The sequence below is a fragment of the Oryzias latipes genome, chromosome 17 (assembly GCF_053564925.1).
Source record: "Oryzias latipes strain Hd-rR chromosome 17, Olatipes_Hd-rR_3.1".
Classification (NCBI taxonomy): domain Eukaryota; kingdom Metazoa; phylum Chordata; class Actinopteri; order Beloniformes; family Adrianichthyidae; genus Oryzias; species Oryzias latipes.
Genome location: NC_136253.1, coordinates 10,091,067 through 10,111,429, shown reverse-complemented (window position 1 = coordinate 10,111,429; position 20,363 = coordinate 10,091,067). Strand labels below are relative to the sequence as shown.

General features: G+C 39.4%; 1 protein-coding gene across 4 annotated transcripts in view; it reads left to right on the top strand.

The window, feature by feature from the left end:
• The first annotated feature begins 5,992 nt into the window (after positions 1 to 5,992).
• Positions 5,993 to 20,363, top strand: part of esyt2a (extended synaptotagmin-like protein 2a) — a 53,732-nt gene continuing 39,361 nt past the window's right edge. For 2 of the 4 annotated variants that reach the window (XM_078934370.1, XM_078934369.1), the window contains exons 1-2: positions 5,993 to 6,282; positions 8,644 to 9,032. In XM_078934370.1, coding sequence (XP_078790496.1) covers positions 8,664 to 9,032 — 369 coding nt within the window. In that variant the 5' untranslated portion in view covers positions 5,993 to 6,282; positions 8,644 to 8,663. Of the gene's footprint in view, positions 6,283 to 6,654; positions 6,878 to 8,643; positions 9,033 to 20,363 lie in introns of those variants that run through there. The other 2 variants (XM_023965409.2, XM_023965407.2) reach the window with 1 other exon arrangement.

Sequence of the window (20,363 nt, the reverse complement as noted above, 5' to 3'; positions counted from 1 at the left end):
TAGAAAATGCCTTTTCTTTTAATTTTTATTTTTTATTTGATGCAGCAGGAGAATCTTGTTTGACACTGTCAGAAGTCAAAGCTCTTTCTCCTCCTCTGGTCACCAGCAGGAACCATCTCCAGAGTTCATACCACACTACATCTCCCATCAACCCAAGCGCACACTTCCTGGATGTTGCATACCTGACTCTCATTCACCCAATCAACCACAGTCAACTTAAGCTCGAAGTATTGTTGGTGCCCTTCTGCTTTCATTATCGAGCATTGTATTTGGACCAGATCTTCTGTCTCCTGTCCCTGTTTCTGACTCTGTTTGCCTGCTGCCTGCCCCGACGCTCACCTGGACATTGACAACCCTGTTTCCCTCTGATGTTCTCATGCCTGCTTTTGACCCCTGCCTGACCCTGATTTTCTTTGTGGACTTTTAGTTGTGCTAATAGACCTGCTGCATTTGGATCCAGCCGTCTGCCTGTTGTTGTGACATACACACGATGTGTTTTATTTTGAAAGGAACTTGTATGTGCTGCTGTCAAAAACAGGCAAAGTTAAATTTGTTCTTTATATAAAAAGACAGTTATATTTCTACTGTTTTACATATTTTAAACCTACATTTCAAAAATGAATGGCTTAATGGCCACAAATCAAATCAAACTTTATTTAAATAGAATTATTCCTATAAAACATAACACAGTGCTTTACATTAAAAAAAAGACAATTAAAAACAAGCATGAAAATTAAAAATAGAGCCCCCTCGCCAGACCTAAACACCCACCCCTTTCACTCCTCCAACCTCCTAGCTGATGGGGATAGATAATGGGAAATGGGCTGAACACGAAAGCAAAATATTGGTTGTTTGAAACGCTAATATTTGGGAGCGCCCTCTCTGTGAATCATCAATGAGCAGTGAAAGCTGCTCTTGATGACGGCGGCTTCAGCGGTTTTTCCATCTCTCTCTGACTGAGTTTTAAAGCTTGATGTCCTGTGTTAACTCAAGAGGGAAAAATCAAACCAGGGGACCTGATTTATAATTATTGTCTTGATGAAAATAAAAAATATTATTAGGTTCAGGAGGCCCGAGCAGGCTGGATACCCTTTCCGCAGCAGGTCTCTGTCTTCCCGCCAGCTCGCCTCCTGGGAGCCAGCATAGTGATCGTCTCTAATGGCAAACCTTGATGTGAAGTCAGACTGGATCTGTGGGCACAGACAGTGGAGCTGTGTTAGCTACAGAGCAGAGAAAAGCTCTGAGAGAATTGCATGAGAAACGCTGCTGTACTTATCAGAAGAAACCCTTGAATAAAATGAACAGCAGGCTCCAAAAATGTTTGCGATCCACAACCACAAGGCCGGTCCCTCATTTTAGTATGAGTCTGAACCGTCTTTTATTTTGAAAAATGACTGGATCCGGGTGCTTCATTAGTCTAGTAGGGGGGAAAAACAAAACAGCTGTGTTTTGTTGATTTTCCTGATCCCATTATTTTACATATAAAGGGCGGGTGGGCGTGTGTGCGCCCCCCTCCCAGTGGTGCGCGGTCATAGTAAGTTTGGGCGGTTTTTTGTTGGGTCTGCCAGTTTTCAGATGACTTTTGGGCTGGATAACTGATACACTATCTGGCAACACTGCACAGAGAACAAGGGTCCTGAGGATTTCAAGAAGTGGATGACCGGCGCTTAAAGAAAGCTCCTCTGTGGTGTGGTCCACATGAGCCCGGTGCTCAATTGCTCTCAAACTAGAAAAACCTGATTCATCGATGTTTGCATCTTCTGCAGCAATTATCAAGCTGAGCATTTCAAAAATGCCATCCAAACGACTCAAAAAAACGTCTGCCGACAGATTGTCTCTATTTGCTCCGCTAATGTCAGCAAAGCCTTGCGGATGTCACCGAAATGTGTCATCTTTCTAACTGGTACACCGCAGAGCGCATATATAGGAATACGAGTCGATTTCAAGCGATCGGCAGCTGTGCGTTTAGATCCCACCCACTTTCACTGATTGACAGACAGACCCTTTCTGCTGAAAAAGCTCATTATGAAATAAATAAGTCATTCTGGAAAAACAGCAATGAGAAATAAAAACAGAGCTACTTTGAAAACATTTTGAAATCCAAATTTCTCAAAAAAAGCCATAATTATAATAAAATTCAACACGATTAAAAATGAATATTTCAAAATGCTGCTTTATAATAATGAAGAGGGTTTCAAAGCAAAATGAAATGTATTTAATAACATAATGGCTAATTTAAAATCTGTGTGCAGGTTTTTCACAATTTTATTATCTTTTTATATATTTATAAGAGATTTATTGGTTGATTGTACAAGGTCATATTTGAACAATTTGGGGCTCCATAGAACCAGCCTCAACAGCGGAGATCCCCATCTAGAGCTGCAGTGGCTGAACAGCAGCCGACCTAGAGGGATAGGATCCAACTGAAGAAGCACCGGAAATAAAACTTAAAATGAGAAATAAAAAGTAAACATACTGATAAAATTAATGAGCACAATAAAATATTGAAAGAAGGAATAATAAAATAAGTCAATAATAATCAGTGTATATTCATAAAACAAGATAAAAGTGACAAATAAGTACAAAAAATTAAAACAAAATATTAAAAGTCGTAAAATTAGCTGAAAGCCAGGTTAAAACGATGGGTCTTGAGCCTTTTCTTAAAAGCATTAATGCTCTCTACGGCTCTCAGGTCCTTTAACACGCTGTGAAAAGATGCTTCCCTGTAGGTTTTGGTGTTTGCAGTTGGAATAGTTAAGAAAGCCAGTGCTAGAGGATCTCAGGGTCCGCGAGGGTTCATATTTGACTAAAAGATCTGACAGAGGCAGAAGAAGGTGCAAGACCGTTAAGACATTGAAAAACTGTTTAAAGTATCTTAAAATCAATCCTGACACATACAGTATAGGGAGCCAATTCAGGGATTTTAAAATTGGGGTGATGTGAGCCGGCCTCCTGGTCTTGGTGAGAACGCGTGCAGCAGAATTTTGGAGAAGCTAAAAGTTCCCAATGTTAGTTTTTGGAAGACCAGAAAGCAGGGCGTTACAATAATCCATTTTACTAATGATAAAAGCTTGCATTAGCATCTCCATATTAGCAAGAGAGAGTAGTGGGCGGACCCTAGGCAGATTTCTAAGATGAAAAAAAACAGTTTTACCCACATGTTTTATATGACGGATAAAAGTTAGCTTAGAGTTGAAAATAACGCCCAGGTTTGCGACTGTTTCTGAATGGCTTAATGAAAGTTCTTTTAACTTCATAACTTCACTTCTCTCTCTTAGCTTCAGGACCCATAACTAAAATTTCAGTTTTTTTCCTGGTTGAGCTGCAGAAAATTATTTGCCATCCATGATTTCACATCTAAAATGTTAAAAAGTGCTTCTATTGGTCTTGAGTCATCAGGAGACATAGCTATGTACAGCTGGGTATCATCAGCATAGCTACGAAAGCTGATGTGACATCTAATGACGTTCCCCATTGGAAGCATGGAAATGTTGGAGCATGAATAAATCAGTATGTACAACATATACGAGTGTGCAAATATAAACTGTAATATAGAATGACCAAGATTTGTGTGCAAAATTGCGTACAAAATTTGTGTGCAAACATTTAAGTGGCTGGGTAGCTCGTTTGGTAAGGTGAGAGACTACCACACAGGAATCCAGGGTTCAAATATGGTACCATATTAACATTTGACACAATTAACATTGAGGCCCCTTGGGCAATAGTGTGATTTGGCTGTAGCTCACTGCTCCCCCAGGGGATGGGCCAAATGTGGAGAACAATTTTCCATTGTGGGATAAATACATTATGATAAAATTTGAATAAAATGTCAACTGTGAGAGTTGGCCATGAGGTAGAGTGTTGACGTTGGGTAGACACTTAACCCTTGTGCTATCCTAGGCACTTTAACATTGGGAGTTGGGTCATCTAGACCCACTAGGCAGTGCTCTGAACCTTTTTTCTTCAATGATTTGTGATCTTCACTGGTGTCCATGGATTACATGAAATCTTTCCACCTTTATCCACCTTTGTCATGGTAGGGAGAACAGGTCAATGTAGGGGTGGGGTCATCTAAGATAGCACAAAAGTGGACAGAAGTATGGATAAGCATATATACATATACACATATATATAAGCATGTACATATGAGTGTGCTGTTGCAGTTTTTCTCTATGAATTTTGGAATTGAGGATGGTTATTGCCTTGGGAAAGAAGCTAATGCCTCTGTAGAGCCTCCCAGAGGGCAGCAGGTCGAACAGGTCTGAGCTGGAGAGTGAACTGTCCTTGATGATGTTCTGGGCCCTAGTGATGCAGCGTGCAGAGTAGATGTCAGTCAGGGTGGGGAGAGGGCACCTACTGGTCTTCTGAGCCGTCTCTACCACTCTCTGTCTCTCCTTATCCCCGACTGTGCAGCTGCTGAACCAAGTTGGACACAGGTCTATGGTTCTTAATAATTTAAGGGTCTAAATCGGATTTCTTTATTATGAGTTTCACCACTGCAGTTTTAAAGGCAGCAGGAAAAATACCCATCCGTAGAGAGGAGTTCATGATACTCGAAATATCACTCTCAAAAGGGATGTTGGGGTGGGATCTAAAAAACAGGTTGCTTGATTAATTTGGGAGAAAACTCGACTAAGTGTTGCAGCTTCAGCCAGGTCAAAACTGCCCAGGGCTTCCTCAGGTAAGATCAAGCCATCATTAAAAAAAAAGAAGCTTTTCTGTTCATTTATTATGTTAGATCAGATAAAATCAATCTTGACCCTGTTGTGGTCTCCATAGTCCTGCCACAATGAGGTGGTGGCTGGCAGTGAGGTTTTATTCACGTTAGAGTTGATGAAAGTTTTGTGTTGTGATTATTTTTATTTACAGTAATCTCTATAAACCTACCCCCCCCCCACACACACACAAACACATACCCAAACATACACTTACACTAACCCATACACACATCTACCCCCCCCCCCCCCACACTCACCCGAAGCAATTAGTTTTTACTTAAATGTCCTAAAAAAGGATTAAACACAAAAAGACTGCACAAATATCTGCTAACACCCCCCCCCGCATTTACTCACACACCTACATCCACCCCACAGTCACACCCTAAGCAAGGTTTTTTACCTATTATCCTAATAAAAATACAAAAAACTGCAAAAACGTCTGCAAACTAGAATTAAAAAACAAAGATACAAAGATAGATAAAAATCCCACAGTGAAAAACCCACAGTGATTGCCCCTTTTTGGGTAAGTGTATACAAAGGGATAGGCCGTACTAAGAGCAACAAACACACAAACAAAAATGAATTAAGACTTTAATATCAAGGTTGAATTTTACTCTGTCCAACTTGTACCAAAGCCTGAAGATAGAACTCCTTTAAAGCTTCAGTCACATGCACGGTTGGGCCTCTTACTTAATAAATGTCATTAGTTATAGTTATTTGTGACATCGCTCAAAAAGTATTTGAATTAGTAACTCAGCTACTGCTGTCACGGTTTTTGTTTCTTTGCTTTTGTGTTCTATTTGTCTTTTGTTTCTGTCATTTTTTGAGTTTAGTTTCCTGTTTTATTTTGAAAGGTTTCCTGTTGTTTTGTTGCCCCCCCCTTGTGTCAAGCTCTTCACTAATGCAGAAGAATTTAGAGATTTTGGAAACAGAGGCTTCAAATAAACATGAAATGTGGCTTTTAAAGACATTTAGGTTGTGGGATTTTGGTTAAAAAATGTATGATCATAAAGTTGTAAAGGTATGATCTTGTTGGACATGGGCCATCTCTTCTTTTTGCAAATGATCTCGTCCTTTTGGTTTCTTTTGGCAAGAACATCCGGCAAATAGGGAAGCAGTTGGGGGCCAAGTGTGAAACGGCTAAATGAGGTTCAGGGCTACCAATTTTGAGGCCATAGTTCTTGAGTGGAGAAATGTAGTGTGTCCTCTCTCTAGGTGGGTGGAGTGCTCCTGCCGCAGGTGGAGGCGTTTAAGCATTTTGGGATCTTGTTCATGAGTGAGGAAAGAAGGGAGTGTGAGATTGACAGGTGGATTGGTGCTGCATCCGCTCTCATGAGGTTGCTGAACTGGTGCCAAACATTTTTTTTTCTGTAGGGTGGCTGGGCCATCTGAAGACCCAGTGACCCTAGAAATAGGGTGGCAGGGCCCCTCAGAGATAGGGGGAGGAGTTAAGTCATCCGATAAAAACTCAGGGAAGAGCTGCTGCCCCTCAACATCCAGAGGAGCCAGCTGAGGTGGCTTGAGGATCTGTTTCGGATGAAGCCTCCATGGGAAGCTGTTCAGGGTATGTCCCACAGGGCAGAGACCCTGGTTCCCCAGAAAACTTGTAGAAACTATAGAAAAGGTGGAGGACGTGGGCTCAGACCTGGCCTGCGATAAATGGAAGAATATGGTTGGGTGTGATATTAAAGTTAAATAAAATTATGTTGTTTAGGATATTATCAAGCATTTCATAACAAAAGTCTTATCATTTCTACCACTTCAAAAAAATACATGATTAACTTAAAGAAAGTATAAATCTTTTCAAGATCCGTTCTCCATTACTGAAACATTGTTTTCAGTAAAAAAAACAAAACAAAAAAACAAAACAAAAACATTTGTTTTGAAAAATAGGTCGATGACTTTCTCTTAGCACCACAAGGGGTCGCCAGAGCCTCCCCGTCCTTACACCTCAGCAGAGTGACCTCTTTCCCGCGATGACAGTTTCCTGCTGATTCGCTCAGGCAGGCGGCTACTGCTCTCTTTCACACTGGGGGGGTTGAACCGAGAAGGAAGAAGGGCTGTTTGAGTGGAGCTCTTCGGCATGCAGCAGAGTTGGCCGCGGGAGTGAATTCTTTCTTTATTTCTCCGGGAAGAGTGAATGTCGCAGGCGGTTGGAGGTGAGTGTGGCGCAGACTCGGCGATCAAAGCGTTCAGAAGAACTGTAGTTTTCCGCTTGTGTTTTGGGTGAAGTACTACCTTCAGACGTGTCACTTTTGCGGCGTTGGGGTGGACTCCATACATTCACCAAAAGGTCCGACGTGTACGATATGCTTTTCTTAATTACAAGTAAAACGAAAAAAACTAATACTTAAAAACAAGATTACGACGAAATATTCGTGAATCTTTCAGTCTGCGCAGTTACAGTCACACAAAACTAGTATTTCAGGAAAGCAATATGCTCTCTTCACGCTGATGCTCTGCTTTCCTGGAGGCACCTAAAGGTAGCACGGAAAGAGAGTCGAGTTTTTTCATTTTTTTTGAAATAGGACACTAATTATATGTTTACTTTTACTTAGCACATGCCGAATCAAAAGTTTTGTTTACTTCCGATAAAACACGAAGTTCTAGAAATAATGGTGATACTCAGGAAAAGTACTTTAAACAAAAGGTTCTTTGTATAGAATACAGTGAAACTTTTTCCAGCCAATATGCAAAACAAGCGTAGTTAACTGAAAGAAGTTTGTTTTTGACTTATCAGAGTCCAAAAAGGTTACATTATGTTCAGGGCTATATCAGACCTGCACATTAAATTGCTTATTTATCGTTAGTGCAATGTCTCAAAAGACGGCATAAATAGGATCAACTTAAGGACCCACTCCAATGAAAATCACGTTTTTAACATTTTCTTCTAGCATTTTTCTGATGGAGGCCGTATATAGAGAAAATTAAGATTTAAAATGTGTTTCTGTGTATTTCTTTATTCAAATTTAGGAGAAGACGAAAAAATGGCATCTAAAAGCTTGTAGTTACGTAGAAGCTACAATAGACCATTTACAATAGATCAAAACATGATTGGAATGGGACTTTACATGCTTCCATGCAGACTAAACCATTTCATGGCAGCATGAAGTATTTGACCAATCAGATGGACGCCTTCACATTGTTGACCAATTGAATGGTGTCCTTTTATGATGCCTGCCTCCTATGTAGGCTAGGATTTCTTGGAGTACAATTTAAGTTAATTTGACTTTTATTTAAAATGAAAACCTGTGGCATTGAAACAGAAATGATGTATTAGTTGTTGTTCCTTTTTACATTTGACTATCGCAAGTCATATTATCATTGGAATAAATCTAATCTAATATTACACATTGCAAGATTTCTCATCTCGTGCCAGTATATATGTATATGTGTATATGATTGTGTGTGTTCTATTTGCTTTTTTAAAGTTTTATTTTACTTAATTGAATGCATTTTTTACTTTACACTGATAAATGTTGCATTGTTGCCATGTGCTCCTATTGGTCCAGAGAAGTATTACTTTTATAACGTTCATGATCCAGTTTAATAAAACTAAAATCGGATATTTTTTCCTGGAAAAGTGCCTTTCAATTTCTTATGATCAAAGTTGCTTTTTTTTTTTACCTGAAAGTTTTTATTTTACTTATGGTTGATTCAGATTCAATGTGTTTTCACATTGACTCCCACTTTTGTTTGTCGAGCCTGTAGATTCTTGTCATGCCATTTTGTCTGGATTTATCAGTTCCCCTCTAATGTTACCTAGAATTTGACAGCTAAGTCCTTTATTGTTCAGTTCGAAGGAGGCTTATACCCAGAGTCCATTACCGTGTTACCCCGCCCACTCTGTGATATTATTGTCTTGCGTAAGCAAACATATGCTTGTGTTAAGAAGCATACTAATGGGTAAAAATTTTCTCCCCAGAGGGCAAATAGTGTCAAAAGATGGAGGGTTCGGCACAACCAGGAGCGAGGTCGAATGGGCCCTCTGCAGCGCCCAGCAGCCAGGTGGATTCCCCCTTGAGCCCGCCTCTGTCCCCGCAAGAACCAACTGAAGAGGATCAGTCGTCTCTAGCCAATGTCACCCAAATGGGGATTGAGTTTGCCAAAAGCTTTGCTGTCATCTTCCCCATCTATGTTCTGGGTTACTTTGAGTTCAGCTTCAGCTGGATTCTGATTGGACTCGCCATGGTTTTTTACTGGAAGAAGAACTACGGCAAAAGGGACTACAGGATAAACCGTGCCCTGGCATACCTGGAGCACAAGGACAAAGTGGTGAAGCTGAGCTTGCCAACCACTGAGATGCCGCCATGGGTAAGTCCTGCTGCATGCACTGTTACATTTCCACTGTTTTGTTATCCTCCTGTTGTATTTTGAGTCTGGTTTAGGTTCCCCATTTAGCTTTGGTTTTCTCCCAGTAGCATATCTGGTTTACTGCCAGTCTGCCTGATGGTAGGATCTACCACCAGCATGTCTCTTCAAATTGAGATGAAGTTTGTCTGAGCTCAAACAAACTAGATCAAAGCAGCATGTCATAATTCTCCTGTCTGGGTTAGAGGTCAATCCTTGCAAACACTTGGACACCTGATGTTGAAGTAGAAAACACTGTCTGCTTCTTGAATAGTTTATTTTGTAGAACACTGCTGTTGGATAAAAGCATGTCAATGATTGTCATATTGATGACCTGAAAGGACCTAGAACCTTTGCTACATATCTTCTGCAGTAACTCAGTGGTTTATGGGGAAGTAGTGTGACTGGAACAGTGCTGTTTATTTGATGACCCACTGAGGGATTGGTGCATTCGCAGTAACAAGCAGGAATAAAGGCAGAAACGTGCCTGACATGTGACACTCCCCTTGTGTGGGGGGGTCTCATAAATAGCCAACTGAAAGGTCACGCATTCTCTCCTTTTGCGGGCCAAGCTCCTTATTTGTTCCATGGTTTAATAAACATCTAACTCGGTTCAGTCATGTTTCCCATCCAAAGGAGTAGTCAGTGAATCACTGGATGGAAACACCCACCTATGGCTCCTGAAATGAGCATGGTCATGTTTGTCTGTCAGCATGCAGTATCAGAGGGGTGTTTGACTGGGGACACAACTTCCACATAGTTGCCATTCCCCTTTCCCCGTCTTTTATGTCTGCCTCCCCCAGTTGGATAGCATCGTTTTGATTTGTATCAATGAAAAGCTAGGCTATTTTTGGAAAACTGTAAGGTGAAAGAATAAGTGTATACAGTGGTACCTTTCCTAACATACACAGATCATTCCAGCCATGTTTTGACTGTGCGGGATGCTCATAATGCTAGATGCTCATTAAGCTAGATGTTCGTTTTGGTTGAAGCTAGTTATAAACAACCATATTACATGTTCATAATGCAAGATGTTCAGAACCTGAGATAATGGGCGGCCGTGGTGCAGCGGTAGGGCGGTCGTCCCATGATCGTAAGGTTGCAGGTTCGATTCCCGCCTTGCACGCCCATGAGTCGAAGTGTCCTTGGGCAAGACACTGAACCCCACTTTGCCTCTGGTGGTAGGCGGGCGCCTGTGTTTGGCAGCGCAGCCGCCACCAGTGAGTGAATGTGAGTTTGACTGGGTGAATGGGTCTGTGACTGTAAAGCGCTTTGTGCTTGTAGGAAGAAAGGTGCTATACAAGTATACACCATTAACCATTTACCATTTGATAACACAAAATGGTCATAACGTGAAATGTTCATACCGCCAGATGTTCATAACTACAGATGTTTTTAATGTGGGATGTACATTGACTTGATGTTCATAACACAAAATGGTCATTACGTAAAATGTTTAGAAGATGAGATTTCACATTACTGAAATGTTCATAACATTAGAAGTTCAGAATGTGAGATGTTATTAACGCCAGATATTCATAATGCGAGATGATCAGAACACCAGATGTTCATAACATGAAATGTTTAGCACGCCAGATGTTTAAAAAGCGAAATGTTCATAATGCAACATGTTCAGAATGTGAGATATTCCTTATTTGATATTTTTATAGATGAAACACAGTTTCTTATAAACTTCTCTGGAAAATCATGTTGTCTGTCCCACAAAAAAATAGAAAAAAGAAAAAAGGGAATAAATTGAAAATGTCGACCAGGTACTTTTAAAGAGGTGGTTTTATTCACATTTTTTTTTAAATTGTCATGAAAACACAGCACGGGTAGAACCCTTCTAAAAAAAACAAGAATTGCCTGATTTTTTTTTTTTCTGTTGAAATTTGTAGGTTGTTGTTTGCATTAGGACAACTTGCTGTGAGTTTAAAATGTTTTGAAAAGAGTTATTGATTCAGGAATCTGTGAATATCTCATTAGCTTAGTTTAGCTGTTTTTGTGCGATTCCTGCTCAAACTAGTGCTGCAGTAAATTGTGGTAATCTGTTCATGATATGAAGACTTCTAGTGGAGTATTTGACTAGAATAATGAGCTTGAAATATATAGCGCTAATCATAATAGGAAGTAAATGGGCTGCAAAATCCATTTTTTGTTGGAGTCATAAACCACGTGATTGGGTCCAATTTTCAATCACGTCATCGGATCATGACATCCCCAGTCACTATATTGTTTGGTTATATTTCCCCAAATTTTTGCCCTCCCCAAATGTATACAGGACAAACAAGCCTGGTAGTTTTTGGAGCTCGCCCAGTTAAGCTGCTGCAGGTTGAGAATTTATTGGTCACCTGCCAATCAAAATAGCATATTTTTGTGGACTTGCATGTCTGTTAGTTTCACGTGAAAAACATTTGATGTCACGGAACAATACAAATGAGTTTTGAGTTTCCAACACTTGACAGATGTTGTGACCCATTACTTATTGAGGTTTTTTTTTTTTTACATAAAACCTAGTTCAACCAATCATGTTTGCTAAGAAAATTAGTTATTAAATTCAATAATTTTTTTCATATCTTCTTTTCATTTTCGGACTCATTTGCCAGTGGCCTCAGTATGTTTTACTTCCTCGGCCTGTACGTTTTGCCTGAGATTCTTGAATCAGATTACCTGTGCTTTAGTGTCAAACAGAAACAAACGTCTTACTCCTGTCATCTCTGAATGACGGATCTGCAGGAGGAATTGTGTCTCCTTGGTTTTGCCTTTCAGCAGTTATGCCTGGAATGAGGCCTTAGCGCTTGTGTGGGCAGGAGTTCATATGGAGACAATGGCACACTTCCATCAGTAAGAGTCAACGTGGTCTGTGCAACTGCTGCTGTCTTACACAGATGTGGGATTGCTGTGTGGGGATGTTTTTTTTTTTTTTTGTTTCCCCCATTTGTGATCCGTTACCATTGACTGTATATGATAACTGGACTGAGTCACCCCTTCCCCCTTGCATTCCATATAGGAAGTACCGTACTTGCGGGCTCCAAGAACCCAAAACTCCATAGATGAAATCCTAGGACAACGGATGAAATTTAGCTCCTGTGCTAACTCTGGCATATTTATGTTAAAGCAGCTGCTGAAACATTGTTTAATATGCACTGTCCTAATTCAAATAAATAAATTAATAAATAAAATAAATGTCTATAAAGAAATAAAGAGCTATTAACTACTAAGTCATTTTAGCGTCTGGATAGCTCAGTTGGTTAAGTGCAGGATTGGCACATAGGAACTGCTTCATCCCGTGCTTCATCCCTTGCTTCATCCTGTGTGGGACCTTGGGCAAGACCCTTTGCGCTACTGCCTAACTATGTAGCAACGAGTCCCCAGCTCGGATAAAAGATAGTGTTGTGTCAGGAAGGGCATCCTACGTGAAAGCTGAATATGCCAAAAGCGTAGACAGTAAATATTCCTGGACATACTGCCACCCCCCACCTCCCCTTACTGGCTCAAAGAAGCCAAAATCCCATGGAGAGCTATTGCGAGATAAAAAGCTATTACTTAGTCATTCTATTTGTCAGAATAACCATTCTTGCTCTGATACCTTTTTCTTAACATCTCCTTGCTAATCTTCTTGCTAATTCAAATTTATTATTTTTCATAGTATGTGATGTGTGCTGGACCCCATGTCAAACATTCAAAAAGTTTGATTGACAGATTCTCCTGTGATCACTTTCAAGTGGTAGGGTTGTGGCCTTGCAACTACCTCACTCCTGATTGGCAAGAGTGGTTGCCATAGAAATGAAGACTGACTCTGACCATTCACAATTTCTGGTTCTAACATGGGGACGTCCGTTCTACAAAAAAATGTGGACTGAATTGACTTAATTTTGTTGGAGCCAGAAGTAAGTCGTTTTCTGTGTGATGAGTGTCGACGCGCTTACTCAGTCCGGTTCTCAAATACAGTAATAGGTTGTTATGTATAAATAAATGCTTCTCAGTGGGATATTTCATAAGCGTTGCATTCTTGTAAACCTTTGATCCTAACATGCAGAAAATCAGACAGCTGAGTAAAGATGAGCAAAACAAGAACTGCACCGTTGAAGCTCCTAATGTGATTGGCTGTGAGCTAGATTCAATTATTGGTGCTGTTTTTGGTCATTTCTTTTTATTTACAGTCTTATTTGTTTTTTAACATTTTTTCCAACCAATCTGACATGTTTTAGATGAGAAACAGGAAAAAATGTAAGATAAACCAAAACTCCCACTATGCAAAGTGACGTTGTAAAGACGTCTTATTCACATCACCTTTAACATCTGTTGTCAGTCCCTTGAGGGTACAGAACGTTACGCCAGTTGATATGTTTTTTTCTACGTCCGGCTAACCTCGAGTATCTACGTCCACAGGACGTCTTCATGAGGACTAATTGTAGTCTGCAAATCCCTCAGATGTGGTCGTTGTAAACGTTTATTCTACCTCTGTCTTAGGCTACCTCTTTTTTTCAACGTCTGGCTAACGTCCAGAATGGACATACACAGAATGTTTTTATAGGGGCCTATTGTATAGACGTTTTTCTGTTCCATCAGATTCTGAATTTTATAAACCCCTTGAAATTTTAATTTTGAGAATCAACATTTTAATGGCCCAGAAATTCGATGTAAAAAAATTAGAGGGGAAAGAAGTCGTTTATTGTCTCACTAGAACAGCTAGTCGATCTAAGAACGCATCGATATCCAGCCAATCAAATCGTGATACCCACGTGACGTCAGCGTTACTATAGGAGGTGTTTAAAAAGAAATGTTTTTGAGTACAAATTAAGTCTAAGAAGTCCAGATCTGGAGGTGTGCCCACAAGAACGTGTTCCAAACAGGAGCGAAGTCTGTGAAGGTAAATATGTTCCAAAAAGAACGCACTTGTAGATTTGAAGTGAGAACTTGTAATATAGAATGTGAGAACTTACACACCAAAAATCTGCCTCTGTGTGTAAAAATCTTTGGCTGTGAACTGACAAATTCCCATTTGCATGTGTTCATTTAGAGTTACAACTTCAAATCTGTGATCACAACTGCTCAAATGTGCTGTTGCGTGTGCTCGAATCTGCTTTCTCATTAAAATGCAGGAAAAAAGTGACCTTTTTTTCTTTAGAAATGCACTTGTAGTTCACTCAATGTGTTAATACAAAATGATTGAGATACTCTGTCACGTTTCAACGTTTATCAGGAGAGTTATTGAAGCAGGAAGTCGGAATCTGTGAAGGCCTTTCTAACTTTACCAAATCCTCTGAGTGCTGCACTGTGATTGGTTGACTCCGTTTTGACACAACACCGGCTTGGTTTGCTGCACTCTTGGGCTCCTATAGAAACGCTGACGTCACGTCAGTGTCGTGATTTGATTGGCTGGATATCGACGTGTTCTTAGATGGACTAGTTTTTCTAGTGAGACAATGAAAGCGACTTCTTTCCCATCGAATTTCTTTCATTGAATTTCTGGGCCATCAAAATGTTGATTCTTGAAATTAAAAATATTTAAGACAGAAAATAATATCTAGGGGCACAAAATTTTGCTGTTTTGCTCTCAGAAAGAAAATTCAAAGGTTTAAAGAATTCAGAAAGAAAATTCAAGGGTTTATAAATTTAGAATTTGATGGAGCAGAAAAACTTCCATACCTATTTTAGTCCAAATGTGGTTATTGAAGACATTTATTTCACATCAAACTTGATTTTAGACATTGTTTTTTTACTGCTCTGTGGATGTCATTTCAGCAGCTGCCTACTGTTCCAGTTCATTTTCCTGTAGCTTCATTTGTAATAGTAACAGTAAATAAAATAACATGACAATCTATACTCATTTTCTGCATATTTTATTGCATAAAATACAATAAGAATTAAAGCTCTGAAAAAACAAATAAAAGAACATGGGAATACAAACCAGTTTTGGGTTTCTTCACATTTAATCAAGAGCAGCTTTGTGTCCTCCACCTCTTCTTATCCACTCTAGGTGCATGGTTCAGATGCTCTGCAGCTTGCATCCTCACAAAGTTCTCTGTTGTCATCTCATGAATCCTTATGACTTTTTATGCAAGAGTAGAAAAAAACAAGTCACTGGAAATATGTAAACCCAATTTGCAGTCATAAACCAAGTCCTCCATTTTGTAAGTAAAAACATGTTTCTTGTGCATCCACTTTTAAGCCTTTAAAACGTATATAGCTTCCTATCCATCCCCTTTATGTTGTTTTACCCTTGCTTTAGGGGCTTTAGTTATACAGTTAGTTGCTTGTTCTTTGTGCTAATCTTAGCAAATTTAGCTTAGCTTCCTTACATGCTCTTTAGGCTAACTTGTACATTTGGTTAACATAAATAGTTTTAGGCACTGTAGCTTTATCTGATGGGAATATATTACGGACAGAGCAGGTTTAAGTAGGAAAACATCCAAATAAAACCTAAATGAACATATAATTAAGATGACAAAACATACCTTAGACTTAGTGGTAAATGTTTGCATGCCTCCAGCCAGTCAGAGCCGACCGGCCGTTTACAGAAACTGAAATTCACATGCACCAAATACATGCGCTGTCTCAGCCAATCAGAGTAGCGTTTTCTGTTTAGGCTCAGACTCAGAGTTTTGTTGCCTGGTTAGTAAAGTATAAATGACTGACTCATAACTTGGCTGAAATGGAAATCGAACAAATTTTCTGAGCCTATAAATAAACTAAAAATAATTTTCCGAGTCCTTTTCACAAAGTGAAAATCACTTTTCACAAAGTGCATTTTCACATAAATGAATTGGTAGATCATGAAAAGATGAAATAAACAGTTCACGAAAATGTAAAATGAAATAAAAATTCAAATCCTGCACTGGTTCTAGATGTTACAGTGATGTCTAATAAAATGTCTATCCAACGTTCAAACGTTAAACTTAAATTGACCTGGAAATTATGTTATTATTAGACGTTAAATAGTGGACCAAATATGCACGATGGACATTATGGACAATCAGAACTGGTTTTTTGCCAAAAGGACACAATATAGACTCTATCTGTATGTCCGTAAAACATCTAATTAAAATGTCAATCTGACGTTTAAATGCTAAACCAAAATTGAATTAGAAGTGAATTATTATTTGACATTAAATCATTGAAAAATATGCACATTGTATGGATGTCCAGAACTGGTTTAACACCAAAGAGATGTAATATAGACTGGATCTGCACGTCCATATGGCGTCTAATAAAAATGTCATTCTGACGGCCAAATGTTGACCTGTAATTGACGTTGAAATGAGGTTATTATTAGATGTAGAAATAGTGGAAATAGTTTGCACGTTGTCTAGACGTCCAGAACTAGTTTTCAACGCAATTTAGACTGAATTTGCATGCCCATATGACGTCTAATGTTTAGCGGAAACTTTTTAGATTTACCATAACCTTCTGTAATCACCCTCCTAACCACCCCCTCTCTAACATCCCTCTCTCTTCTTCCCTCCTTTCCTTTTCTGTCCAGTCCAACAGAAAAGATTTTCAAATATGATTAAAATGAATAAAGTTTGGTCTCGATTACAAAAGAGGTTTATTCAGGTATACCTCTGGTTTGTCAGAAGATTCAGAACCCACTGTTGTTAAAGTAAAATATGTACAACACAAGAGGCCTTCAGCTCTCATCTGTTTGCCCAGCTGAACAGGACAAGTTTAAAAAAATTTTTTTTTTACCATAACGTGCAGCTTCTTCATTCCATCATTTTCTATTCGCCCAACCAATGCCTTTTCTCCCTCCTTTAAAAATTAGAAGTGTTTTTGTCAAAACCCTGATCTTCTTCTTGTTTGGCATTAACTTGATGCCTGCATATACGGATGTAGCTACATTAGAGTGTACTTTGGACAAAAACACCTGCTTATTGTAATGTTACAAATCCCCGGTTGTGCATAAGTTGGTTTGTGCATGAGTTATGGCAGGTTTGCGGCAGGGGAGGGAAGTTGTGTGTATTGGCTCTGGGTTGTGAATGTGAGGTTGGATGTTGTTTATGGAAAATCCCTGACAGAATGGAAGAGATCGCCCACGCCACCATTACAGAAACCGTCTGACTCTTTGAGTCAGCTTTTCAACTCCCTTGAATTTTTGGAGGGTGGGGCCCTATTCTGCATTTGGGAATGGAAACGCTAGATGATGAAAGCAGCCTCTGCTGCCCTGGTCTTCTCTACCACACTGTTTCCATGTGGTTTTTTTTTGCTCAGGCTGTATAGTATGACTAGAAACTCTATGAGCTCTATTGTCAGGATGTGTTACAAAGCAGAATGTCTTTTCCTTTTTATCCTCATAGTTCTTTTTAATTGATCACCTTAATGTGCTGTAGCCTGTCTAACACATCAGTGCACAGTAAACTACAGACTGCTTTTGTTCATTTGCCTCCCTGAAATAAACAGCCTTTGTTTGGTGATGATGTGACATCGCTCTCTATCTCTAGACCCCAATAAAGCCTCTCAGAGATTTGGCTTCATTCTAACCATCTCCATCCCTTAAGAGAAGTTTTTGCTTCTCTTTTAGTATGAACTGAGAACACACCATCATTCAGTCAAAAATGGCCCTTGAGTGGCAGAACTAAAGGATAAAAATCATGACATACTCAGAATAGTTGAAGCATCAAGCATAGAAAAAAAAAGACTACCACTGGAAAAACAAGGAGTTGTTGAAGCAAAAGGGACTGGTCAAATTCAACAAATATGTACCAAACCAAATGTATAATTATACAGTTCTGCTAAGTTTCCATTTGTTCAAGCCTGGTAGAACAGCTGTGCTGCATTACTTTAGTTGTAAAGGAAAAAAATAAATTACTTTCAGTGGCTCCATTTATGGAAAGTCTACTGACGAAGATCTAGTGTTTCTTCCGAAGTCCAATGTGGTTACTTTTTGTTTACACCGGGCATGTCCCGTCCGTGCAAGTAGAACTATATTACCAGTTTGCGCCTACTGTACAGGAACAATTTTTAATCATTAAAACTAAGTAATTAATGTCTCATAACAACAAAAACTGTGAGGCTGACTGAACATTTAGCATTCAAGACAAGCTGGTTTTCGCGAGATCTTGTGGTTTTTGTCTGCTGTAGAGCTGCTCAAAGAGGCTCAGTGTCCTGTGGTGGCAACTGGTGGTTGGGGGTTTATGTGGAAAACATGAGTCTGAGGCTGAATGACACTCATAAATAATTGAATATATATTGTCTGGACAGCATTTTCCATTGATGTGAGCATCACCAAATGAAATAACACGATATATCGCTGAATCTATTTTCCACTATACCCCTAGTCTGTAGCCGGGGGTTGGGGACCACTGATCTAGACGTTTTGGTTTCCTGTCTCTCTAGATTCAGAAATATTCACACCTGTCAATTTTATTTTTGTTTGTTGTGGCTGTCACGTCTGCAAAGTGGGAATCAGTTCCACGATCTCACATGAAACTGCAGTTGATTTTCTTTCCAAAGATGGAGAGATATTATTTTGTTAATGATCAGGAGAGCCTGCTCACCCCTGGCTGCTTTTGTTTTCTGTCTCGCACACATGCTTTTTGTTCAGGGCGCAGCTTCGTGGACAAGAGTTTTCAAAAACAACCACGGCATACTTCAACTGTGACTGTGACTTTCTCATAGTTGAGGAAGATGCTTTAGATGATCTTTCAATTTTTTCTTTTTCTTCCAAAAGCGATCGCACAGCAGCAGAATAGCTGTTTGACATGTGTGAGGCTGCAGATATGGAAAACACGTCCACAAAATTAACTCAGAACAGTCCAGGAAGCTCTGTTCTAGCAAAAGATCAATGGGTTTCATTGGAGATTAGTACCTATGCAGACACTGCATACAACAAAACCACATTAAATAATTAAATATGAACATATATTTAGTCCTGATTTCTGTGAGATTAACTACAACTTAAAAAACAACAGATCCTTTCTGTCTGGTTTTCAGCAGAGTCATCTTAGACTCTTTATGGGTAAAATAATACATCTATGCATAACTATTGCACAGTTTTTAGTTGCTGTCAGGTCTTATCAGATCTGCCTGGTTAATTCTGATGAGAAGAAATGATACAACTGAATGGAAGCTTTTTAAAAGAGAGTTGCACTTTCGAGTTCAACAAACGTCATTAAACGATGAGGAAGGTATTCTCCTTTCATGACAAAGAGGCTAAGAAGCTTTGGCATCTAAAGCACAAAAACAAGCCGTTCTGGTTGAATCAAGAAATCTTATCTTAATTATTCAGGAGGCCAAACCTAAAATGGTGATCGCTTCCTTCCTTTTTTAAACGGAGATGCAGCAGGGTGGTCCAGATTGTTTGTCTCTCGTTGAGTCTTCCCCTCTTTGAAGAAGGCAGTATCACGCTTGCTCTAAAGCGGAGAGGCGTATTTTCCAGGAAAGGAAATCATTTGTTTGTTTTTTTGTTTTGTGATTACTTTGTTTTTGCTTTAGAGAAAATGTACTTTAATTTTTAAACCCTCACATCATAAGTTACCCCTTTGAATGACACCAGATGCAATTAGTATGCCAATTCTTTGACTCGTTCAGTTTCACACATTTCTGCCTTCCTGTTTTATTTTCAGCTTTTCCTTTTGATAAAATGTTTTCTTTGAGTTGTTTATTAAGTTTTATTGAAAACCTGTGCTGCCAACTCTTCCATTAGTTTGTTTTCTATAGCTCACTCATTTTTTCAGATATCTGAAAAACATTTTTGCCCCTTTAAAGACCTACCCTGAGGAAAATTGTGTTGTGGGGGCTTTTAACATGCTCTTGATCGGGGAGATACTTTCGGGAAATTGAACTTAAAATGGCATTTTTGGGTATTTTTTTAGTTAAATAATTGTTAATCAGGAGCAGATGATTAAATACCGTTTGAAAGAGATCGTATTTGTGACGTAGAACACACAATGGGTGGGCCACAAGCTCCCAGCTCCGCTTAAACAGAGCGCTCTCAACAGTGGGAACGGTGGCGGGTTGTTCCGGGCCAACAGTCCCGCCCACAACTCAGAGGCACATTTCTAATGAACTACTGCTGGTCTGCAGAAACTATGTCCTAGTAAGGGACACAGGTTTTTTTGGTTTTGTCTAAAAATGGCATAATCATAATGAAAAGACCACTGGGAATGCTTTTAAAATAGCTGAAAAGATGATTGGAGTTGATCCTTAACCATGCAGCCCTCACTTTTGTGTCCATATACATCAGGAGTCTGTTCCTGATTACTTTTGCACAAGTCAATATTTTCACTTTTTCCCACTTTCTAAATAAATACACCTGTTTCTCTGTAGGTAATTTAACTACAGTTTAACCAC